At 42.7% G+C, this 20,430-nt stretch overlaps 1 protein-coding gene across 3 annotated transcripts in view; it reads left to right on the forward strand.

Annotated features, from left to right (window-relative positions):
- Positions 1-20,430, forward strand: part of RHOBTB3 (Rho related BTB domain containing 3) — an 86,828-nt gene that overhangs the window by 60,881 nt on the left and 5,517 nt on the right. Inside the window, exon 12 of one of the 3 annotated variants that reach the window (XM_030817003.1) lies at positions 19,188-19,299. The exons of 1 other annotated variant lie outside the window; for it this stretch is intronic. In XM_030817003.1, the coding sequence (XP_030672863.1) occupies positions 19,188-19,201 (14 nt within the window). In that variant the 3' untranslated portion in view covers positions 19,202-19,299. Of the gene's footprint in view, positions 1-2,569; positions 5,872-19,187; positions 19,300-20,430 lie in introns of those variants that run through there. One more of the 3 variants, XM_003261630.4, reaches the window with a different exon arrangement.

Here is a 20,430-nt window from a genome sequence, read left to right on the forward strand (position 1 = left end):
ATGCTCTATAAATCCTTTTAGTTATGAATTTTCATTATATGGTATTGTCCAATTGCCTATAAAGTACGTTATGACACCTGGCATGGTGCAAAGCAGGACTTCCAGTGTGATGTGAGGTGGCAGGCTAGGGAGGAGACGATGTGTCGATGTTGCCTTCTGTTCCTTTGATGGGAATTAAAAGGGAATAATGAGAACTCTTATTCTGCAGTGCCTCTTCCTGTCAAGGGTCCTGCTATGAGGTGTCATCCTCTTGGGCAGAGGAAAAAGTCGCCTTTTGGATAAGGGAGAATTTAATTGTCTAAATCCATAGTGACTAACCGGCCATCTATGGTTTAGGTGTAGCCTGTCAACGTGTTTTATTGGGACCCCACAGTTAAAAATATATAGTACTGGTATTTAAAAATAACCATATTTTGGCTTCTTTTGAAAAATTGAAAGATCTGGCTACCCCAGGCCCATCATCCTAGTGGCAACATGTGGCTTGGTGCTGGCGGCCCACCTAAAGGAGCATGCCCTCTCCAGAGGGTCGCAGTCACTTCTGTCCAGTGCTTTACACCTTGTCCACTGCACACGGTCACTTGAAGTTGGGAAATGTTCTCGTCACAGTCACTCTACAGCTTCCTTATAGAACTGCCCATCTTCAGTTTCAAAAGTTCTCAAATTATTATTGGAATTCTACAACTTGTTTTCTGTTGACTGAGAATTTTTCATTTTTAGAGGTGTTTAGAAATCAAAAAGTGAGACTGGAAAAGATGTCATGTCAGTACAGGCACAGATACATCAGAACCCAGTGAAATAGGTCATTAAGTATTAGGTTTTTATATACTGGACTCATGAACACAAACAGCAGTGCACAGGAATGTGTTACCCTTGGCATTTATGGATTCATTATTGTCACAGTTTAGCTCGATATTATGTGTTATGTGTTATACGGTTTTGTTTGTTTTGTTTTGCTGGCTGCTAGAGCTCATCTCTAATAACTTTTCTCTGGTTTTTAATATTTACTGAGGGAGTAGCCTCATGTCACCTTTGCTTCCTATTGAAACTTAGAGCTGAGCAGCTAGTTTGTATGGTCATGCAGCCTGAATCAAGACCCTATTAGTCTGACTTATAATAGATGAGGTTAAACAGTAGATGGAGAATCAAGTGATTCTCCTACCTCATCCTCCTCAGTAGCTGGGATTATAGGCATGCGCTGCCACACCCAGCTAATTTTCTTTTTCTTTCCTTTTTTTTTTTTTTTTTTTCTGGTAGAGACGGGGTTTTGCCATGTTGGCCAGGCTGGTCTCAAACTCCTGACCTCAAATAATCCGCCTGCCTCGGCCTCCCAAAGTGGTGGGATTACAGACATGAGCCATCGCACCTGGCCTCCAGCAAGGTCTTTATGATCTGTATCTTGTGTCGACCTCCTATCTCATTCTGTAACCTAGAATGCCTAACTGTCTGGGAATGCAGCCCAGTAGGTTTCAGCCTCATTGTCCCCAGCCCCTATTCAAGATGCAGTTGCTGTACTTCAAATGCCTCTGACAGTTGTGCTTCACCAAAACTAGAGAATGAACAAAGCAAAGGACCTGGAGTTCAGGAATGGAGAGATCCAACCCCAAGGCAGGAAGCAGGTCCAGAAAGCAGGCAGGGCAGCAGCAATAGGAAAGAACAACTTATCTGATGACTGGCTGGGTGGGAAGCACAACTGAGAGGATTTGAAGGACTTTGGAAGACTAAGTTAAGCTACAAAGAAAACTAAGTATTACACACAAAAAAATTAGCCGGGCGTGGTGGCGGGTGCTTGTTGTCCCAGCTACTCGGGAGGCTGAGGCAGGAGAATGGCGTGAACCTGGGAGGCGGAGCTTGCAGTGAGTCCAGATTGCGCCACTGCGCTCCAGCCTGGGCGACAGAGCAAGACTCCATCTCAGAAAAAAAAAAAAAAGGAAAGAAAACTAAGTATTGTAAGTGGGGAAAAAAAAATAAGTCCGTTATATCCAGGAAAAACAGAAGCTTTATTGGAAAAGAAAAGGAAACCAGGTGTGGTGGCTCACGCCTGTAATCCCAGCACTGTGGGAGTCCAAGGCGGGCAGATCACGAGGTCAGGAGATCGAGACCATCCTGGCCAACAAGGTGAAACCCCGTGTCTACTAAAAATACAAAAGATTAGCTGGGCGTGGTGGCACACGCCTGTAGTCCCAGCTACTCGGGAGGCTGAGGCAGGAGAATTGCTTGAACTGGGGAGGCAGAGGTTGCAGTGAGCTGAGATCGCGCCACTGCACTCCAGCCTGGGCGACAGAGCAAAACTCCATCTCAAAAAAAAAAAAAAAAGAAAGAAAAGGAAAATAATCAAATACTACTCGAAGTAGTGGATGAGATACATATAATTGTAAGTCACATAATAACTTAAATCCTGATACTAATTTAACCAAAATGGTAGTAAATTGTTTGGGAAAACTTGTGGGAATGGTAAGAGATGTATCACAGAGCTTGGATCTCATCTATTAAAGAGGAAATCAATAGCTGATATCTTAATTGATCCACAATAAAACATATTCAGTTAACATTCTTTTTCTTAAAACTTCAGTGGAAGAACGCAGTTTTGTTGAAAAGCACAGATGGCCGTCGAATATGTACTTGAAGCAGCTTGCGGAATACAGGAAGTATATTCACTCCCGGAAATGTCGTTGCTTAGTAATGTAACCTGGAGCTTTTATATACTACTTTTCTTTTTTATTATTATGAAGAATGGGATACCTCCAGGTTCCAGTAAAATTCTTCTGAACGAAACCAATGTGGGTGTTAGAAAAATTACCATATAGCTTAATATGTTTATTAGTTCTCTTTGGAAAAAAACTACCATTGTGGTCTTAAAAGGGAACAAAATATACCATAGGCTAAAACTAAGGCTTTCACTCTAGAATGCAAAGCTGTTTTGCAGCTATGTTTTCCCTTAAAGATGTCCTGTTGCTTTAGTGATATTTAGACCCCTCTCAGTTAAGAAATGCTTAGATTTAAAAAAAAATTATATAGGATTAATACAGAAATTTCATCATGTCTGATTAATTGCTCTATTAAAATAAGGGGCATTTAAAGACCCAGCATAACCATTTGTATAATGAGAAATCTAGGGGAAAACCAATCAGTCCAACGTGAGATTTTAGGAATAGAAATTTGCCAGCCATTTGGAAAGTGAAATGCCACTTAGTTCCCAATTGGTAACAGTGTTTGAATCATCATAAAAAAAAACCTGCTTTTCATCTGGACAACCCAATTGAGCCACTTTATCTCCTTTTGGCAATCTGAGTAGGCAGGGAACCTAGGCAGGGTTGGCTTTCTTAGCGTGTAACTTGTGTAGCAGCACAGGGCCCACACTTAGAAGGACCCCGCACTTGGTTCAAGGCTCTGCTATAGCGGAAATTCTTAATAATGTTTGAAGAAGGGCCCCGTGATTTCATTTTGTGCTGAGCCCTCAAAATTGTGTCTATTTCGTGGCAGGAAATATCCTATGTTTTCTTGCTCAAACAGCTTTCTCTCTGAAAGCAGAAAAGAGGCACTGATATAAAGGGAAGAGAAGGAGGCTCACCGGAGGGAAGAGAACATAGTGAAGATTCCCGCCTTTGGGGAGGTCTGAACCACCCAGGGCCTCCACTGCCACCTCGGCTGGCAAGGGAGAAATGTGTTGTGTTGTCTTAGCTTTAAAACAGTCACAGTTCTTGCTCTATCATAGATGAACAAATACTTTCTTGATCATTCTGATAAGACCAGGAGGTTGGTAAGAGTGACTAACCAGCTTAAATTTAATACACATGTATAAAGATGTTCACAGAGAAAGATGCTCTGTAGAGAATTTGCTACCGAAGTAGGCTCAAGAATTTTTTTTAGTGTTATTTACCAAGATTGGGATGTCAGTGGCTTAAATTCTTTGAATTCTTTTCAAGGACTGCAAGATTATTTGATAAAGAGTAGCATGAATCTTGTCCTCTAAGATTACACAGTAAGTTCAAAGAAAGGATGTAAGTCAAAGACTTGTTACATAGAGGGAGAATGGACTGGGATAGAGGACAGAATGATAGTTTCTTTCTTTCATATCACATGTATAGAGAAATAATTATATCAGAAACTCACAAACCTAGAGATGGAAAAACAGATTACTGTCTATTGTCAGCATCATTTTCATCTGTAAGTCAGTACTGGAATATATTTTTCTTTTAATTTCCAGTGACTTCAGAATACACAGTTTTTCCAACTTTTCAAAAATTTGATTAAATGGTTTTATGGTATAATATTGGGACCCCATACCGTTAGCCCTTGTATGTATACCAACACTGCCAAAGTAAAACATTAGGCCAGGCATGGTGGCTCAGGCCTATAATCCCAGCATTTTGGGAGGCTGAGGCAAGTGGATAACTTGTGGTCAGGAGTTCAAAACCAGCCTGGCCAAAACAGTGAAAACCCGTCTCTACTAAGAATACAAAATTAGCCAGGTGTGGTGGTGCACACCTGTAATCCCAGCTACTCAGGAAGCTGAGGCAGGAAAATTGCTTGAACCTGGGAGGTGGAAGTTGCAGTGAGCCGAGATCGCACCACTGCGCTCCAGCCTGGGTGACAAGAATGAAACTCCATCTCAAAAAAAAAAAAAGAAAACCAAAGTGAAACATTAAAAATTCCCTATAGATATATTCCAGGAAATATTTTAATTGGGCTGATTTTAATTAGGCTGTATCAGTGAAGATTACTGGAATCGATTTTATGTCTTTTGTATTTTAATCACTTGAATTAATCAACCACTTGCAAATCCCATTTGACAAGGATTAGCATTGTAAAAAATAGACACTGTGGTAGATTTCTAGAAATTCATTCACATTTAAGACTTTTAAAATGCAATGATAGCCTTTTGTTTTTCATGAGCATATTCGCACCCCTATATGAATTACAGCATTTAAAGTTCAAAATCAGTAACTTTTAATCTAGGAAATTGAAAAATATAAGTTGCAAAGCAAAAAAAGGTATTTTCTTGAAAATACTATTTAGCGTTTAACTAGACTATAGGTAGTTCCTTAAGGTTGTTTGACCTGAAGTGGAGTTGGGTTTGGAAGCTGGTGCCCAGTTGGTGTGGAGTGTGTAGTTTTGTTATGAAAGTTCTCTACCACCTACCTGTGTGAGTGACACCAACACCCAGATGTCACAGCTCTCCAGAGCTAGTCAGAAGAGAAATCAAATTAGTGTTTAAACCTATTTGCATATTGACTCGTCAGTACCTTTAACTCAGATAACAAGAAATTGTAAAATACTTATAACCTATCTGAGAGAAATGAGTGCTGGTTTTGAGAGTTGTTTTTTAACTGAAAGATTATTTCTAGATGGGTAGTGCTTTGTGCCGGTTTCTACTTCCATATATTTCCCAGTCATTTTAATTAGAGAAGATACTCTATGATAGAACTAAGGCCTTTCCTTTCTTGGCCAAAGTCTTTACCCTATTTAACCCTTTGTATATTTCTGACTGCTCACTGTTCATATTATAGGAGACTAGATTTGTAATATAGAACTCTCCATAACACGAATGAAATTAATTCTGTCCAAGCCAGCATGGTGGCTTCATATTGAGTAGTAACAGAAGTCTGAACAATTGGATAAATTTGACTTCCAAGACAGCTAAACTTTTCAACTGCAATTTTAAAAACTACACTATACTGTTATAGTTAATCTGACAAAAATGTCCTCAAAGAGTACTTTATTTTATTTAAAGCATCTGTTTAATTCAACCTTTAATAATTTTGCAAAGAAGGGTATGTGTGTATTTTAATATAGCCTGACCTGAATTTATATGTTTTTAGCTTTAGTATTTAACTTTTTGTAACAAATAAACCTTTTTTAAAACAAGTTTAACGAACTGTCCTGTAATTATTTTACCTTGGATGTTGAAATACTGAAATGATTTGGAGAATGCTGCCTTGTACTTCTCAAGCATAATTATGCTTCATAGATAATTTTCATTATGTGTAAAATATCTAGAATGTTGCTGATACTATAGCTGACTCATATGTGTGGTGAGATAAAGAAATTTATGTTATCTTTAAAAGTCAAGACCAGAATTTATCTCAGCAAAATAACTGCCTTTATTTAGAAAAATGCTTTGATAATTAAACATAGAAGTGAGCCCCTTGTAGACTTGAGTGTTGCCTGGGACCAAGGCTTAGGAAGTGGAGAAGCTGCTCTGCATAACAGATGGAAAAGAATTTGGAACTTCCCGGGGCTGAGGAGCCCAGGTAGGGAGGGGAAAGAGACAAGGCAGCCATACCATGAGAATGGATGGTGCATGGAATGATGCAGCCCCGCCCCAGAAGCTTCCCAAATTTTCAGTAAAGCCTACTAAACTCATGAAGGGCTCCACAGTTCCTTTGGAATTATGTTCCTAACACAGATCTGATCTGGACACACATCTTCATAGAAGAGCCCTATTGCCTTTAGTTACCTCCACAGTCCTCTTTGCCATGAGGCCTTTTATAACTTAGCCCTGTCTTTTCTGCCTGAGCACTCCTCCCCCAGGCAGAAAAGGTACTGCCATCTTGACACACTGCATTGTCCATTAAGATTGTGTACTGGCAGACTTTAAACTCTTCCTATGGCTTGGGGTGGGTTGTCATTCCCTGTCTACTTTGCAAACTCCTGCATATCCTGAAAAGGCCATCTTAAATATCATTTCTCTTTTGTTTTCTGTGACTTTCCCAAGAAGAATTTGTTGCTTTTGTATGTGTCTTTCCTTAGCACTTTATTCATACCTTTATTATGGTGCTTATGGCATTTCTAGGTATTTGGGTATTGGTGGTCTCTACTGGGCTATTACTTGAGGGACAGGGACCATGTCTTGATTTTTCTTCGTGACCTGCTTCCCAACCCTCCATCTAGCATAGGGCCTGGCATAACCTGTGTAATACATGGGACTGAAAAGGCCAGATTGCTTCAGCTGGAACAATAATTGCAAACTTGCAAATGAAAATGAAAAGCATGCTAACACTTAAAACTGTTTGCTCAATGTCAGGAGTAGCCAGTATCAGCCAGCATGTGGGACCAGGGTGATCAGGGAGGCTAAGTGTGTGGGGAGTTGATGAACATGTAGAATGGAAAAGTGATAAGTGATGGACCACTGAGGAGATGCAGAACATGAACAAAATAGTCCTTGGAGACATCTTTGCCTGGGAGTCTTCACTGGAGTTTGGGCAGTAAGATGAGATGGGGAGACAGAAGAGTTTTTGTTGGGCATAACGAAGTTGGGAATTCTCTTGGTGCTATACACAGTGTTTGACTGTAGGCAGATGTTCCTTTAACTGCATGCACTTAATTTTCCATGTCATGAGGCAGGCTGTGTCTCAAAATCTCAGTTGTCCTCTACTGTTAAAGCTTAATGTTCAACAGTAAACTAATGATCAGCATTAGCATAAAAGTGTCTGGCATTCTCTCACATGTTCAGAGCAAAGAGCTGTCTTATTTATAATTATTTAAGAAAATAGCATGCAATTTATGCCACAGCCCGACAAGTTCTTCCTGCCTGCTGCCTCCCAAAAAACCAATGCATTGAAAAGGGGGTCTCAGGACCAGGTGGTATCTCTTGGTCTGCCAAAATGCTAAATCTGAAAAATACCTGAAAAACCAGTTCTTTAGGTTTCAAAATAGTGGTATTATCCATAGGAGTAGATGGGGAAATTACGAATTTTGCAGCCTTCAGTTGCATAACCCTGGGGCAGTAAGCAACTTACAGAAAAACAAGTTAAGCAAACAATGGATGGTTATTGTTCACCTATGCCTATTCTTTAGCAAAGTTCAGGCCCCTACCATAATTCTAACCTTGTGACCTTGTATGGTTTCAATTTTTGAACAAGGAAGAGATCAAGTTCAAGGAGGGAAAGAACTGTTAACGATTTCCACACAAGAATGAGCAAAAGCACTTTAGACTGTTAGAAGCAAGATGGAGTCAGTTATGTTAAACTTCCCTTACTACTATAATTTTTGCAAAGGCAGTTTCATTTAGTGGACACAATATATTATTATTTTTTAATTAAGGGGAAAGGAATGGGGATCTCAACCCCTCTTCCTTTGTTGGGCACTTGAAAGATCTGAAGAACTTTTTAACTCAAAAACATATGAATAAACTCCAAAACATTAACTTGCCTTGAAGGTCAAGCCCAGTCCCTCATCTTTGACTTAGTGCCTATCCTGTTTTGTTCATGCCCAAGCAAGATTGTGTTTCTTCCCCTACTACCTACATCACCACTAAAATGCTTTTCCTTTCAATACTTGTAACCTCTAGGACTCCAAAGGTCCCAGTGGTTTGATCTCTGACATGTCATATTCAAACTCAGTGGTTCAACAGTCAGAAATTACTAAAAGGGGTCTCATTCTCTTTATTTTTTGATGGTTAACATTGTGTAAAAGGTAATATATTTGCCTGGCTCAAAGCTCAAAATAATATACAAAGTCAACTTTAAGAAGAAAGTGCTGGCTCCCATTCCTTCCCCTCATGCCCCGCATCCTTCACAGGTATTCGGATTTATTAGTGTCTTGTGCATGAAAACTGTTTATTTATGTGAATACAAGCAAATGAAAGTGCATATTTCTCATCTTCCTCCCTATAGGAAATAATGGCCTCCCCAAAAATGTCCATATTCCTAATCCCCAGAACCTGTGAATAGGTTAACTTTCATGGCAAAAGGGATTTTGCTGATTTGATTAAGTTAAGGGTCTGGAGATACAGAGATTGTTCCGAGAGGGTTCATTGTAATCACGAGGGCCTTTATAGGAGGCTGACCGTAGAATGAGCATTAGAGGAGAAGGCAGTGTAATGGCAAGAGATTTGAAGTGGCTGCCCTTTGCACTCAGGGGCCCTGAGCCAAGGAATAAAGATGGGTTCTAGAAGCTGGAAATGCCAAGGGGGTGGAGTCTCCCCTGAGCGCCTCCAGAAGGAACCAACCTTGCCGAGACCTGGATTTTAGTCCAGTCATTCTGATTTTGGACTTCTGACCTCCAAAGCTGTAAAGAGAATAAGTCTGTGTTGTTTTAAGTCACTGTGTTTGTAATAATTTGTTACAGCAGCTCAGTCAGTCCAGTAAACAGTTGGTTTAATGAATTGCTTTGTGGTGTCTTAATAGCTGAAACACAGCATTTTGTTAAACAAGTTGTTCTCAAACTGTAGCAGTCATCAGAATCCCCTGAGGGGCTAATTAAAACAGGGGCTGGGTGTGGTGGAGTGTGCCTGTAGGCCCAGTCACTTTGGAGGCTGAGGTGAAGGATTGCTTGAGCCTGGGAGTTGGAGTACAGCCTGAGCAACACAGCGATACCTTGTCTCCTAAAAAATAAAATTAAGGCCGGGCACGGTGGCTCAAGCCTGTAATCCCAGCACTTTGGGAGGCCGAGGCGGGCGGATCACCTGAGGTCGGGAGTTCAAGACCAGTCTGACCAACATGGAGAAACCCCATCTCTACAAAAAATACAAAATTAGCCAGGTGTGGTGGCGCATGCCTGTAATTCCAGCTACTCGGGAGGCTGAGGCAGGAGAATCGCTTAAACCCAGGAGGCAGAGGTTGCAGTGAGCTAAGATCACGCCATTGCACTCCAGCCTGGGCAAGAAAAGCGAAACTCCGTCTCAAAAAATAAATAAATAAAAATTAAATTAAAATACAATTTAAAAACCCAGAAACAGAATGCTGGGCCTCAGTTGCAGAGTTCTGATTTTGTCCATCTGGGATGGGACCTGAGAATTTGCATTTACAAGAAGTTCCCAGGCGATGCTTATGCTGCCGGTCCACAGATCATGCCTTGAGAACCCGTAAGACAATTCATTCCAGTTCTCAGGTCTGGAGCAGAACCCAGCTCCTCGAGGGCCGTTCCTTCTCCTCCATTCGCTGCCCCAGCCCACAGGGGCTTACAGGGGCTTCCTTTGCCCTTCCACCACCAGCGTGACCTTTGACCTCTAGACCCCAGTCTCCTTTCTCCTTGAGAGTTTTTCCAATTCCATCACTCGACCCGCATTTTTCTAATTCTGTTTCACAAACATTTGACCAAAAGACCACACTTTTCCCTGAGGCCTAGGGCAGCCTAGCGGCTACCACCTCCCAAAATGATCTCTCTTTGTGGGAGGGTGGGTGGGAGCTGGGGGCTGACCTAGATCTTCTCAGGATCACACATTCAGCCCTGTGCCCTCCCTTCACATTTTGTTGACCTTATAATTTCTCCTGCTCAGGGTTTCTCTGGGCTTATACTAAGCACTGGGTCCTTGACCTTTTGGACCAATCAATGACCCAGGGCTATGAATTCTCATGGAGTTGAGACAGGAGTTGTTAAGAAATACTTTTTAGGCAGATAGTAAGGTTCTCAGTGGAATTTTTCCTGTAATAAGAAACAACCCCTGAACCATCTCTTTCCTAACAGAAAAGGTGGCTTGAAGGGCCAGGCCAGCAAGCTTTGATATGCCAATGCAGGCCCATAAAAACTGGGCTCACTTAATATGGCGATTCCTGCCATCTTTTCCTTGTCACCAGGTGTACCAAATGTCATGGCCACCTCCAGATAACACCATGGGTTCAGAACATCATGGCGACCCGCATTTGCATACAAAGGGCTAAGGTGGGAGGGCCAGGCTTTTTGCGGGCTAGGTAAATGACACATCTGGTCAAACCAATCCCCTGGCCCCTATGCAAACCAGACACCACCTCCTCCAGCATCGCAATATAAGCAGCCACTTTTCCGTGCACACAGGGTTTTCTCTTTGTTCGAATCTCCCCTCCTCTGTGTCTGTACTGGGGAGCTACTTTCTTCTTCCTTCTGTTTCTTGCCTATTAAACTTTTTGCTCCTTAAAACCACTCCACGTGTGTTCATGTCATTAATCCTTTTGGCTCGAGACCAAGAACCCTGGTGTTCCTCCAGTCATCAGAGCCGTATCAGAGTTAATCTAAAATTAAATTCTGAAAAAACTTAGAAACAGTTTTATATGAATTCTAAAGCATTTTAAACATGAAATTTGAGTCCCTCAATATTTTTTGTTTACAATGATAGAATTTTCTACCGTCTCAGAATATATATTTTTACCTGAGTTGTCTACCTTTTTGTTAATTTCTGATTTTTTAAAAATATTCAGCTGCCTTGTAAGAATGAGGAGAAATATTGAGCACAATCATAAATAGATAATCTTTTTAAGCCTAAGAGCCTTGCAACACCAAATTTGGCTAAGCAAGTTCTAAAGAGAGTTACTGAGTAACCACTGTCCTCAGGCAGGCTGGCTTAGAACTCGAGAGTGCTTTTTCCTTCCTCCTCCCAAGTGGAAGTATCTTGCTTTTGTCTTTACTTTTCATAAATTTAAGGCTGAGGAAAAATGCAACATCCTCAGTTTCAGTTCCCATAAAATTAAAATTTATGTAGGCAATTTTCATTTTCCTCAGAATCTCTCGTTTAATTCTCTCCTCATTGTCAAGCCTGAGTCACTGAACACACCATTGTTTTGGGGGCTTCTGTCCCATTGGTTGGAAGAGGACTAGGGTTGGTTTTCTAAATTTAGTGACTTCCTCTGAGGAATGGATGGCCTCTGAGGCAATAAAGCTGTTCTAGTTTAAAGTAACTACATACCAAAATCCCTGAGAGGCCACCTGGTAGAACCCTGATTGCAATGTTGCAGTGCCCAGGCGAGGTTAAAATGCTTTCTTTGACTAGACAGAAAGCAAAAGTTAAGAAAATTCCTTAGCAAGAACTCAGATATAAAGATTATGTACAAAAGCTAATAGGCACTATTAAGTATGCCTGGGCATTTTGCTAAGCTGCACATCACCACCACCACCACCACCAACAATAACAACAAAACCTTCTCTTTTATAACCTTCACAATTTTTGTTGTTTGCTTGTTTTGAGACGGAGTCTCACTCCATTGCCCAGGTGATCTCCATTCACTTCAGCCTCTGCCTCCCGGGTTCAAGGGATTCTCTTGCCTCAGCCTCCCGAGTAGCTGGGGTTACAGGCACCCGCCATCACACCCGGTTAATTTTTGACTTTTTAGTAGAGACAGGGTTTCACCATGTTGGCCGGGCTGGTCTCGAACTCCTGGCCTCAAGTGATCCACCTGCCTTGGCCTCCCAAAGTGCTAGGATTACAGGTGTGAGCCACAGCTCCCAGCCTGGCCCTCACAACTTTTAACGAATGTGGTAAGAAAGACTGATCTTGTATAGCACCTTAGTAGGCATTGGGTGGCCCTACGCTGCTAGAGGGTGTCCTTGTAAACATATTTGTGGTTTGTAACTTACTTTTTTGTTGTTGTTCACAAATGTTATTTGCTAAGACACCCAAAGAAGATGGGCTACCATTAGCTCTTACTTTTTGTGTGTCTTCTAACGCTCTCTCTAAGATATAATAGTTGCTCAGGAAATGTCTGTTGAATGTAACAGAACACAGTGGGGAACACAAAGTCACTGGTCTCCAAGTGGATGGTATTGACTGTTTGGGGCCAGATACCCATTTGTGCTTGGGGCCCAGGGAACTTGGCCAGAGGGCTCAGGGGAGAGGCCTAGGGGACACCAACATCAGTGGAAGGGTGAGGCACCACCTCAAGGGACTTCACAGGCAGGACCTCAGGGAGGGGCAAGTGTGGAAGGACAGGAGGTCCATGGGAGGCATCCCAGGAATAACTTTAGGAGACATTGGGGCCTGGTTTTGGAGCAGGCAAGAGGTGTTTGCATGAAGTCCATAAGCTGGTGAGGCCTGAGGAAATGGAAGTATTAGTTATTATTTCAATATCACCATTTGTTGTGCTCTTACTGACGGCCAGACATTCTGCGTACGTGATTTCCTTCAGAAGAGCTGATATGGCACAGGAAAGTGGTCTGGTGGGGTGGTTGAGCATGTGATGAAGCCAGACTGCACAGGCAAATTCACATCCCAGCTCCACCCCTTACTGTGTGAACCTCAGACAGGTAAAGTGACCTCTCTCTGGACTTTATCTGCTCATTATAACATGCAGCTAATGGACTACTAACCCCATAGTGTCACTGGGAGGAATAAATGAGGTCATACACATTAAGTGCTGAAACCAGTGCCTTGCACAGAGTTAGCACTCTGCAAGTATAACCACTCTTATTATCTCTATCATTTTATTGTCCCAGCAATCCAGTGACCAGGGGCTTTCCATGTCTCTATTCTAAAATGGGTACAGTGAGTAATAGCCTAAGGTCCCATGGTTAATAAGTGGCAGAGCTAGGAAGAACTAGGACCTGAATCCAAAGCTCACATACTCTACAGACTAGCAAACAGCCTCCACAAGCATTCTAAGAAAAATGTACAATCATCCAGCAAACACGGAAGTCAATGTCCTCCTTTGAGGATGCTGTTGCATTGCTGTCTTTGGGCAATGTGAGGGAGGCTGGGCATGTTGCTGGGAGACACATTCTTTTAGTTGACTTGCAAGGCTGACTCTCCAAGGTCAAGGAGTTATTAAGGTCATCCTCCCTCCCCACTTTCCTTCCCACCCACCTCTGAGGAAACTATTCCAAAGTCTGACCTGATTAGGATTCTTCAAATGTTGTGACTTGTTAACACACCAACCTTGTGGTTATATTTGACTTAACCCAAAATGGATAATAGGAAAAAACAGCATGCTTGGTGGGAAGTGTTTGGGGAGGATGGAGAGCTGGTTGCAGGGCCCATTCAGCCACAGGGAAGCCAGAGAGTGAGGTTTCTTTGTTAATCATCTTTAATTTTAATTTAATTAGTTAATTTAATTTTCATTATCCTTAATTCTTATAATAAAAAGCCAAACTAGAGAGATTTGCTTACCTATAGTCACACAGTTGGGAAATCACCTAACTGGGATTTGAATTCAGTCCACGTGGCTTCTAGACCATGAAAGGAGCAGGAATTTTAGATTCTAGGGCCAGTTCCTGTTAGGAGCTGAGCAGCTTAAACATTCCCTCATTGAAGAAAATATACTTCAATAAAGTTGTAGAAAAAGGAAGAAAGAGAGAAGAGAGAAAAGAAAGAAAGGAGGAAGGAGGAAGGGAGGGCAGGAGAGAAGGAAGGGAGGAAGAATAATATAGGTAGCTAGAAAAATGTGTTCTGACTGGTTCTGTAACTGCTGTAGACAAGTGATGTTTTCAAAGCAAGGCCAGCAAAACTGGATAAAAATGGAAAAATTTTGTTTCTGGGCAAATGCTTCTCACACCCTCTTGTGATCTTCTTCTGAATTTATTACCCACCGTGACACCCACAATACGGCCTTGTGACACGGAATTCTACAATCCATGAAGAGCAAGTGCACCTTTTTGTGTTTGCTTTTGCTAACTGCTTGCTGCAGTTAACAGGTCCTAGAATTTATGATTTTCCAGGAGAGTTCAATCTTAACGATGCCATTTATACAGTTGTTGATGCTTTGGACTGTATTGATAAATCAGCTCTAATAGCTCTTAGCACAGACTTTGGTCTATAATGATGCTTGAATTGAATCAGGAGATGAAGACTCTGATGGACTTTGTGTCATTATTGAGAAACTTCAGACTTACACCAAGTTATCAGCTGAAAGTGTAAATAAGTTACAGAATGCTGACAGAAGAATTGCCAAACATTGACATGAGGCACCCATTCAGCATCTGTCTTAGGCTGTTGGAGCTGCTATAACAAAATACTATAGACTGGGTAGCTTATAAACAACAGAAATATATTTCTCATAGTTCTGAAGACTGGGAAGTCCAAAACCAAGTTCCTGGCTGCTTCAGTGTCTGAAGAGAACACATTTCCTGGCTTGTAGATGGTGCCTTCTCACTGTGTCCTCACATGGTAGAAAGGACAAACTAGCCCTCTGGGTCCTCTTTAAAAGGGCACTAATCCCTTTCATGAGGGCTCCACCATTATGACCTAATCACCTCCCACAAGGTCCCACTTCCTAATACCATCACCTTAGGGGTTAGGATTTCAACATATGAATTTAGGTGGGGCAGAAACATTCAGACCATAAGAGCATTCCTTGCATGAAATGGTGTTACTATGGAAAAGCAAGTGAGAGTGGCAAAGGGGAGAGAAGTCAAAGCACAAAATATTAGCATTTCCAGTGCTTGTGACCCTTAAAATGAATTCTGAGAGAGGTGCTTCTTGAAAAAAGGATAGGTAAAAACTTTGAGACATAATGGGTACTTAGTCACTACTTTGGAAATTCACAATGCATGTAACATATTAAAGGCTCTGGCAAGTTCCAAGGTCAAGCTTCCAGCCCAGCAGTCTTCACAAGCCTGTGTGAATGTCTGCTAAGTAAATTTACCAAGCTTGGGGTCTTTCCAGTGCTATCCCCTCGCTCTGCTGCTAGTGTCCTGGACAAATGAAACATCTATTTCTTTCTTTCTTTTTTTTTTTTTTTTGTCTGAGATGAAATCTTACTCTGCCAGCCAGGCTGCAGTGCAATGGCATGATCTCTGCTCTCTGCAACCTCCGCCTGCCAGGTTCAATCGATCCTCCTGCCTCAGCCTCCCGAGGAGCTGGGACTACAGGCACACACCACCATGCCCAGCTTTTGGCTTTTTTTTTTTTTTTTTGGAGACGGAGTCTTGCTCTGTCATCCAGGCTGGAGTGCAATGGCATGATCTTGGCTCACTGCAACCTACATCTCCTGGGTTCAAGTGATTCTCCTGCATCTGCCTCCCAAGCAGCTGGGATTACAGGTGCCCACCACCGCACTGAGCTAATTTTTGTATTTTTAGTAGAGATGGGGTTTTGCCATGTTGGCCAGGCTGGTTTTGAACTCCTGACCTTAGGTGATCCACCCGCATCGGCCTCCCAAAGTGCTGCGATTAACAGGCGTGAGCCACCGTGTCTGGCCTAATTTTGTATTTTTAGTAGAGACAGGGTCTCACCATGTCAATCAGCATAGTCTAGAACTCCTGACCTCAAGTGATCTGCCCGTCTCGGCCTCCCAGAGTGCTGGGATTACAGGCGTGAGCCACCGTGCCCAGCCGAAACATCTACTTCTAAAATGTTGCAGATACTAATTCCACAGTACTTCCAGAGTGTCTCAAGTGTAAGACTGGATTAGGAGCCCTGATTGAGCTCATCTGTTGCATGACTCCACATGACTGATCCCCTCTTCATCCCTCTAAGCTGGAGGTGCCTCTCAGGGATGCTGTTTTCCATCCATCCTCTGTTACCCTTTCCTATATCTCAGCAAAGGGAAAGAGGTAAATATTTTAAATGCTTGTGGGGTTTAATGAGGCTAAGAATATCTGTTTTTAAAGTTTATCAGATAAAAGGCATAGACTCTAAAAATGAGCACAAGTCCTTCAGGCCAGCATCGTATAGCCCAGCATTTCCAAACTCATGGAGCCCATTTTTTCATGTAACATTTGCTGATGTGCCATGGACCCAGTGTTCTGAGACAGCTACTCTGGAGACTCTGAGCTCGAGTAGCTGGGATTACAGGCATGCGCCACCATGCCAGCTAATTTTTGTATTTTTAGTAGAGATGGATTTTCGCCATGTTAGCCAGGCTGGTCTTGAATTCCTGACCTCAGGCAGCCTCAAGCGATCCACTTGCCTTGGTCTCCCAAAGTGCTGTATATAGCCTCTTTAAATGCCTGGGAAACACTGCTCAAGATTCCGTATACACTGACCTTGGTAAGAGTAGACCATTATTTGGTTTTGTCCTCACATGGCAGTGATTTGCTAGATTCTCTGTAAGTAGGAAACTTCCGAACTACCAGTGTCAGCCACCTCTTTGGTTCAGAGCAGTAATTTTCAACATTTCCAAGCTTGTAGACCCTTTTTCTTGGCCCTAGTAAAAGATGGGGCCGACCACAGCCTCTCCACAAATACTGGTGTGCTTTTGCCATCAACTGAAAAAGCAGAATTGGTCAAAAGCTACTATGAATGCTGGGATACTTTTCTAAAAAACGTAAATTAAATATTTTGAATAGATAATTATATGTACATGGCAGTTATCCTTGAACTGAGTTTATATTTTATTCCTTGCTGCGGCCGCCATACAGAAAATAAACCAGGAAAAACTTCTAACTGGGTAAATCAGCTGTTCACCTTTATTGAAATATTGGAAAAGGGCCAGGCATGGTGGCTTATGCCTGTAATTCCAACAGTTTGGAAGGCCAACACAGGCAGATCACTTGAGGTCTGGAGTTCGAGACCAGCCTGACCAACATGGTGAAACCCTGTCTCTACTAAAAATGTAAAAAATTAGTTGGGTGCCGTGGCACACACCCAGCTGCTTGGGAGGCTGAGGCAGGAGAATTGCTTGAACCAGAGAGGCAGAGGGTGCAGTGAGCTGATATGGCACCATTGCACTCCAGCCTGGATGGCAGAGCAAGACTCCATCTCAAAAAAAAAAAAAAAAGGAAAAAATAGATGCAGTTGAAGCTTCGTAGACTCGTACCTCTTTATGTATATACAATGGAAAACAGGATATGTGTATTCTCTGATCCTCTCAATAGGCCTGAGGCCCACTCCTCACCAGAGTTCTACAGTGCACAGCAGCTCAATCTCCTGTAGTCAAAAAGTAATCAGAGGAGAAAAAGTCCTTGTACTAAAGCTCATGCTCCTTAGTGGGGATCACTTATCCCTCACTTATCAAATTCCTATAAAGGAGGAGAGATTTTTCTTCTCCTTCCAGCTCAGGGAGTGTTGAAGGGGTGCTTTGCATCCTTTGGTCCTTTTCTCACTTGGAGGAGGAGGATTCCTCTGGTTAGATTAAGGACAGTCTATCTGCCATTGGGCCACACCTTCACACAGAGGTGGGGAAACGGACTCAAAAATAACCTAAGGTGTGGCCGTCCCTCCCTTGTGCTGCCAGCTAAAGGCTTCCTGGATGGGGAGGAGAACTAGGGCTCCTTGGTTTTCCTGTGGTTTACCTGTCTGGAGATGCCCACACACTGTTCCCTTTCTGGGGGCAGCTGTCCCTGCCACCCCCTGAACTTTGTAATCATACAGCGACTGCTTTGGTGAGGCTAAAGGAGATCTTCTATGCAGGGGGCTGGATGAAGGCACCCTCTACACAAGGGTCGCATTCTAGATGTCGGGGGACAGCCCCTGTGGCCACAGGTTCCAGCTGCGCTCTTTAGTTCTGTCTTCCCAGGAGTTGCTGGTCCTCCATTCCCAGAGTGGGTCCTTTGGTCCCCATTTAACACATCTGTCTAGAACCCTGGGCAGACTGTGTTTAAAGATCGTCCACACTCAGTTCTCAAGGATGACTTAATAATGGGAGGAAGCGCAAAATCTCCACCCCATAAACAGCTTGTAATTTTACATATGAAATGTTTTACGTTTCACAAGGCACACAAGAGAATAGGAAGGAGGCATCACTTCCTGCTTCTGAGAAAGCTCAGCTGCAGGTCCCCAGAGGCTTGAGCCCAGCCAACTAGGAGGGAGGAGTTGAGTGTGCTGGAAGAGCCCGTAAAAAAACCCAGAGCCTCAGCTTGCACGATGTTCTGTGCACGATGTCATTGGCTCTCCTAGTTCCCCTCTCTCTCCTACCTTCAGCTCTACACAGCTCACCAGAAAAGTCGCCTGGGGACAGGAAGTATAAACTTGTGCATAAATATAGACCCATTTTAAAATATCACTTGTGCTTAAAGGGACCAGGACAGAATTCTCTTCCCCTAATGAGCAAGATTAAATTCTGCCCCTTCAAACATTCGGTGTATTTGCTAAGAAGACCCCTATTAATGTAAGAAAGGAATTCTAAGTAAAATATCTCAGGATCCCAGTTCTTTACAATATTTCCGACGACCTGTGAACAATTATTATGGTGTAGTAAATTAGGGAGCATGGCTTTCTCTGGCAACCAAATGTCAAGATAACGACCTAATAATACTCGCTGGGGATATAAATAGTGTGGTCTGGGCCACATAGATCCATTTACCACCAGTTTAGGAATTTACCATCAGTTTAAGAATTTACCAGTTCTTTCTCCTTAAGGGGCATCTTTGGACAGCCTTGAATTGGAAGAAATGGCTGTCTGGGGTCCAGCCCAAAGGGCCAGGCTAGAGGAAGCAGAGAAGGTGGTTATTAAAATCAACAACATTCACAGGAGACTGGATCACTTGCTTTCTTCAGTAAACAGAAAGAGTAGAGCTTTGGCTGTGAATTTTTTGGTTGTTAATTTTTGCTGTTTCTTTCTGCCAGCCCCCAGTGCCAATCTCTCTCCATGCTCTTTGAAAGATCATTCTTTCTACCCTTGCAGATCACACAGAATAACTCAGCAAGGAGCAGGGCAGAAAACAGGAGGTTACATGAGAGTCTACACACTGGCCAGGAAGCTGCCAAGTCCCTTTTCCCTGATTGGCAGCCAGAACCCTGAGGATGAGGTCCAACCCCCAGCTGTGAAGCTTGAAAGACTGAATGGCTCAAAAGAAAAGGTGTCCAGGAACCAATAATTGGGGGATCTCCCAGTGAGGCAACAAGATCCATACCTGTTCACTTATCTTTAATTTGTTCACTCAAGGAAGAGCCTACTATCTGCCAAGCAGTCTTGATGCTGCAGATACAGCAGTAAGTAGACACCAATCCCTGACCTCAAGGCACTTATATTCTAATAGTGAAGAGACAGTAAACTAAATAAATCATACCATATATTAAAAGATAGACTGGGTGTGGTGGCTCATGCCTGTAATCTCAGCATTTTGGGAGGCCAAGGCAGGCAGATCACTTGAGCTCAGGAGTTCGAGACCAGCCTGGGCAACCAGATGAAACCCTGTCTCTACCAAAATACAAAAAATTAGGTGAGCCTCCATGGAGGCATTTGTCTGTGGTCCCAGCTACTCAGGAGGCTGAGGTGGGAGGATTGCTTGAACGTGGGAGGATTGCTTGAGCCCAGGAGGCAGAGGTTGCAGTGAGCTGAGATCGTGCCACTGCACTCCAGCCTGGATGATAGAGTAAGACCCCATCTCAAAAAAAAGATAAATGCTATAGAAAAAAAAAAATTGAAAAAGAGGGATAGGGAATGCTAAGTGAAAGTGGAAGGGAGAGTGTTAGATAGGGGGATGGGGGAGCCCTTGCTGAGAAGGTGACATTTGAACAAAGACTCTATCTATGGTGAAGCTATCAGTTGGCAAGCCTAATCTATGCACACGAGTCTTCCAATCAGTTTTTTAGTGCCTCATTCTTTAATTATTTACAGAAAGAGCTCCAGACATTTGAGGAAGGCTTTCAAATGTAAAACGGAGAAAGAAAATTGGGGCTCAGAGGAAAAACAATAAAAAAGAGAAAGACGCAGTTTGCTAATTTTCTTACTATAGCCATTCTCCCCTTCTTTTGATATAGATCTCCTCGAGTTTTAGTGAGTTTTAGTTAGGTAAGAGGCTTCCCAGGCAGGGTCCCCTCTGCCTAACCTACCCGCAGCTGGTGGGGCTATGACACTAAGTTCTGGCTAATGGGATGTGAGCAGAAGTGGTACATAGGACCCCTGGGTCAGTCATGACCCCTTG

Source organism: Nomascus leucogenys, chromosome 2 (assembly GCF_006542625.1).
Source record: "Nomascus leucogenys isolate Asia chromosome 2, Asia_NLE_v1, whole genome shotgun sequence".
Taxonomy (NCBI): Eukaryota; Metazoa; Chordata; class Mammalia; order Primates; family Hylobatidae; genus Nomascus; species Nomascus leucogenys.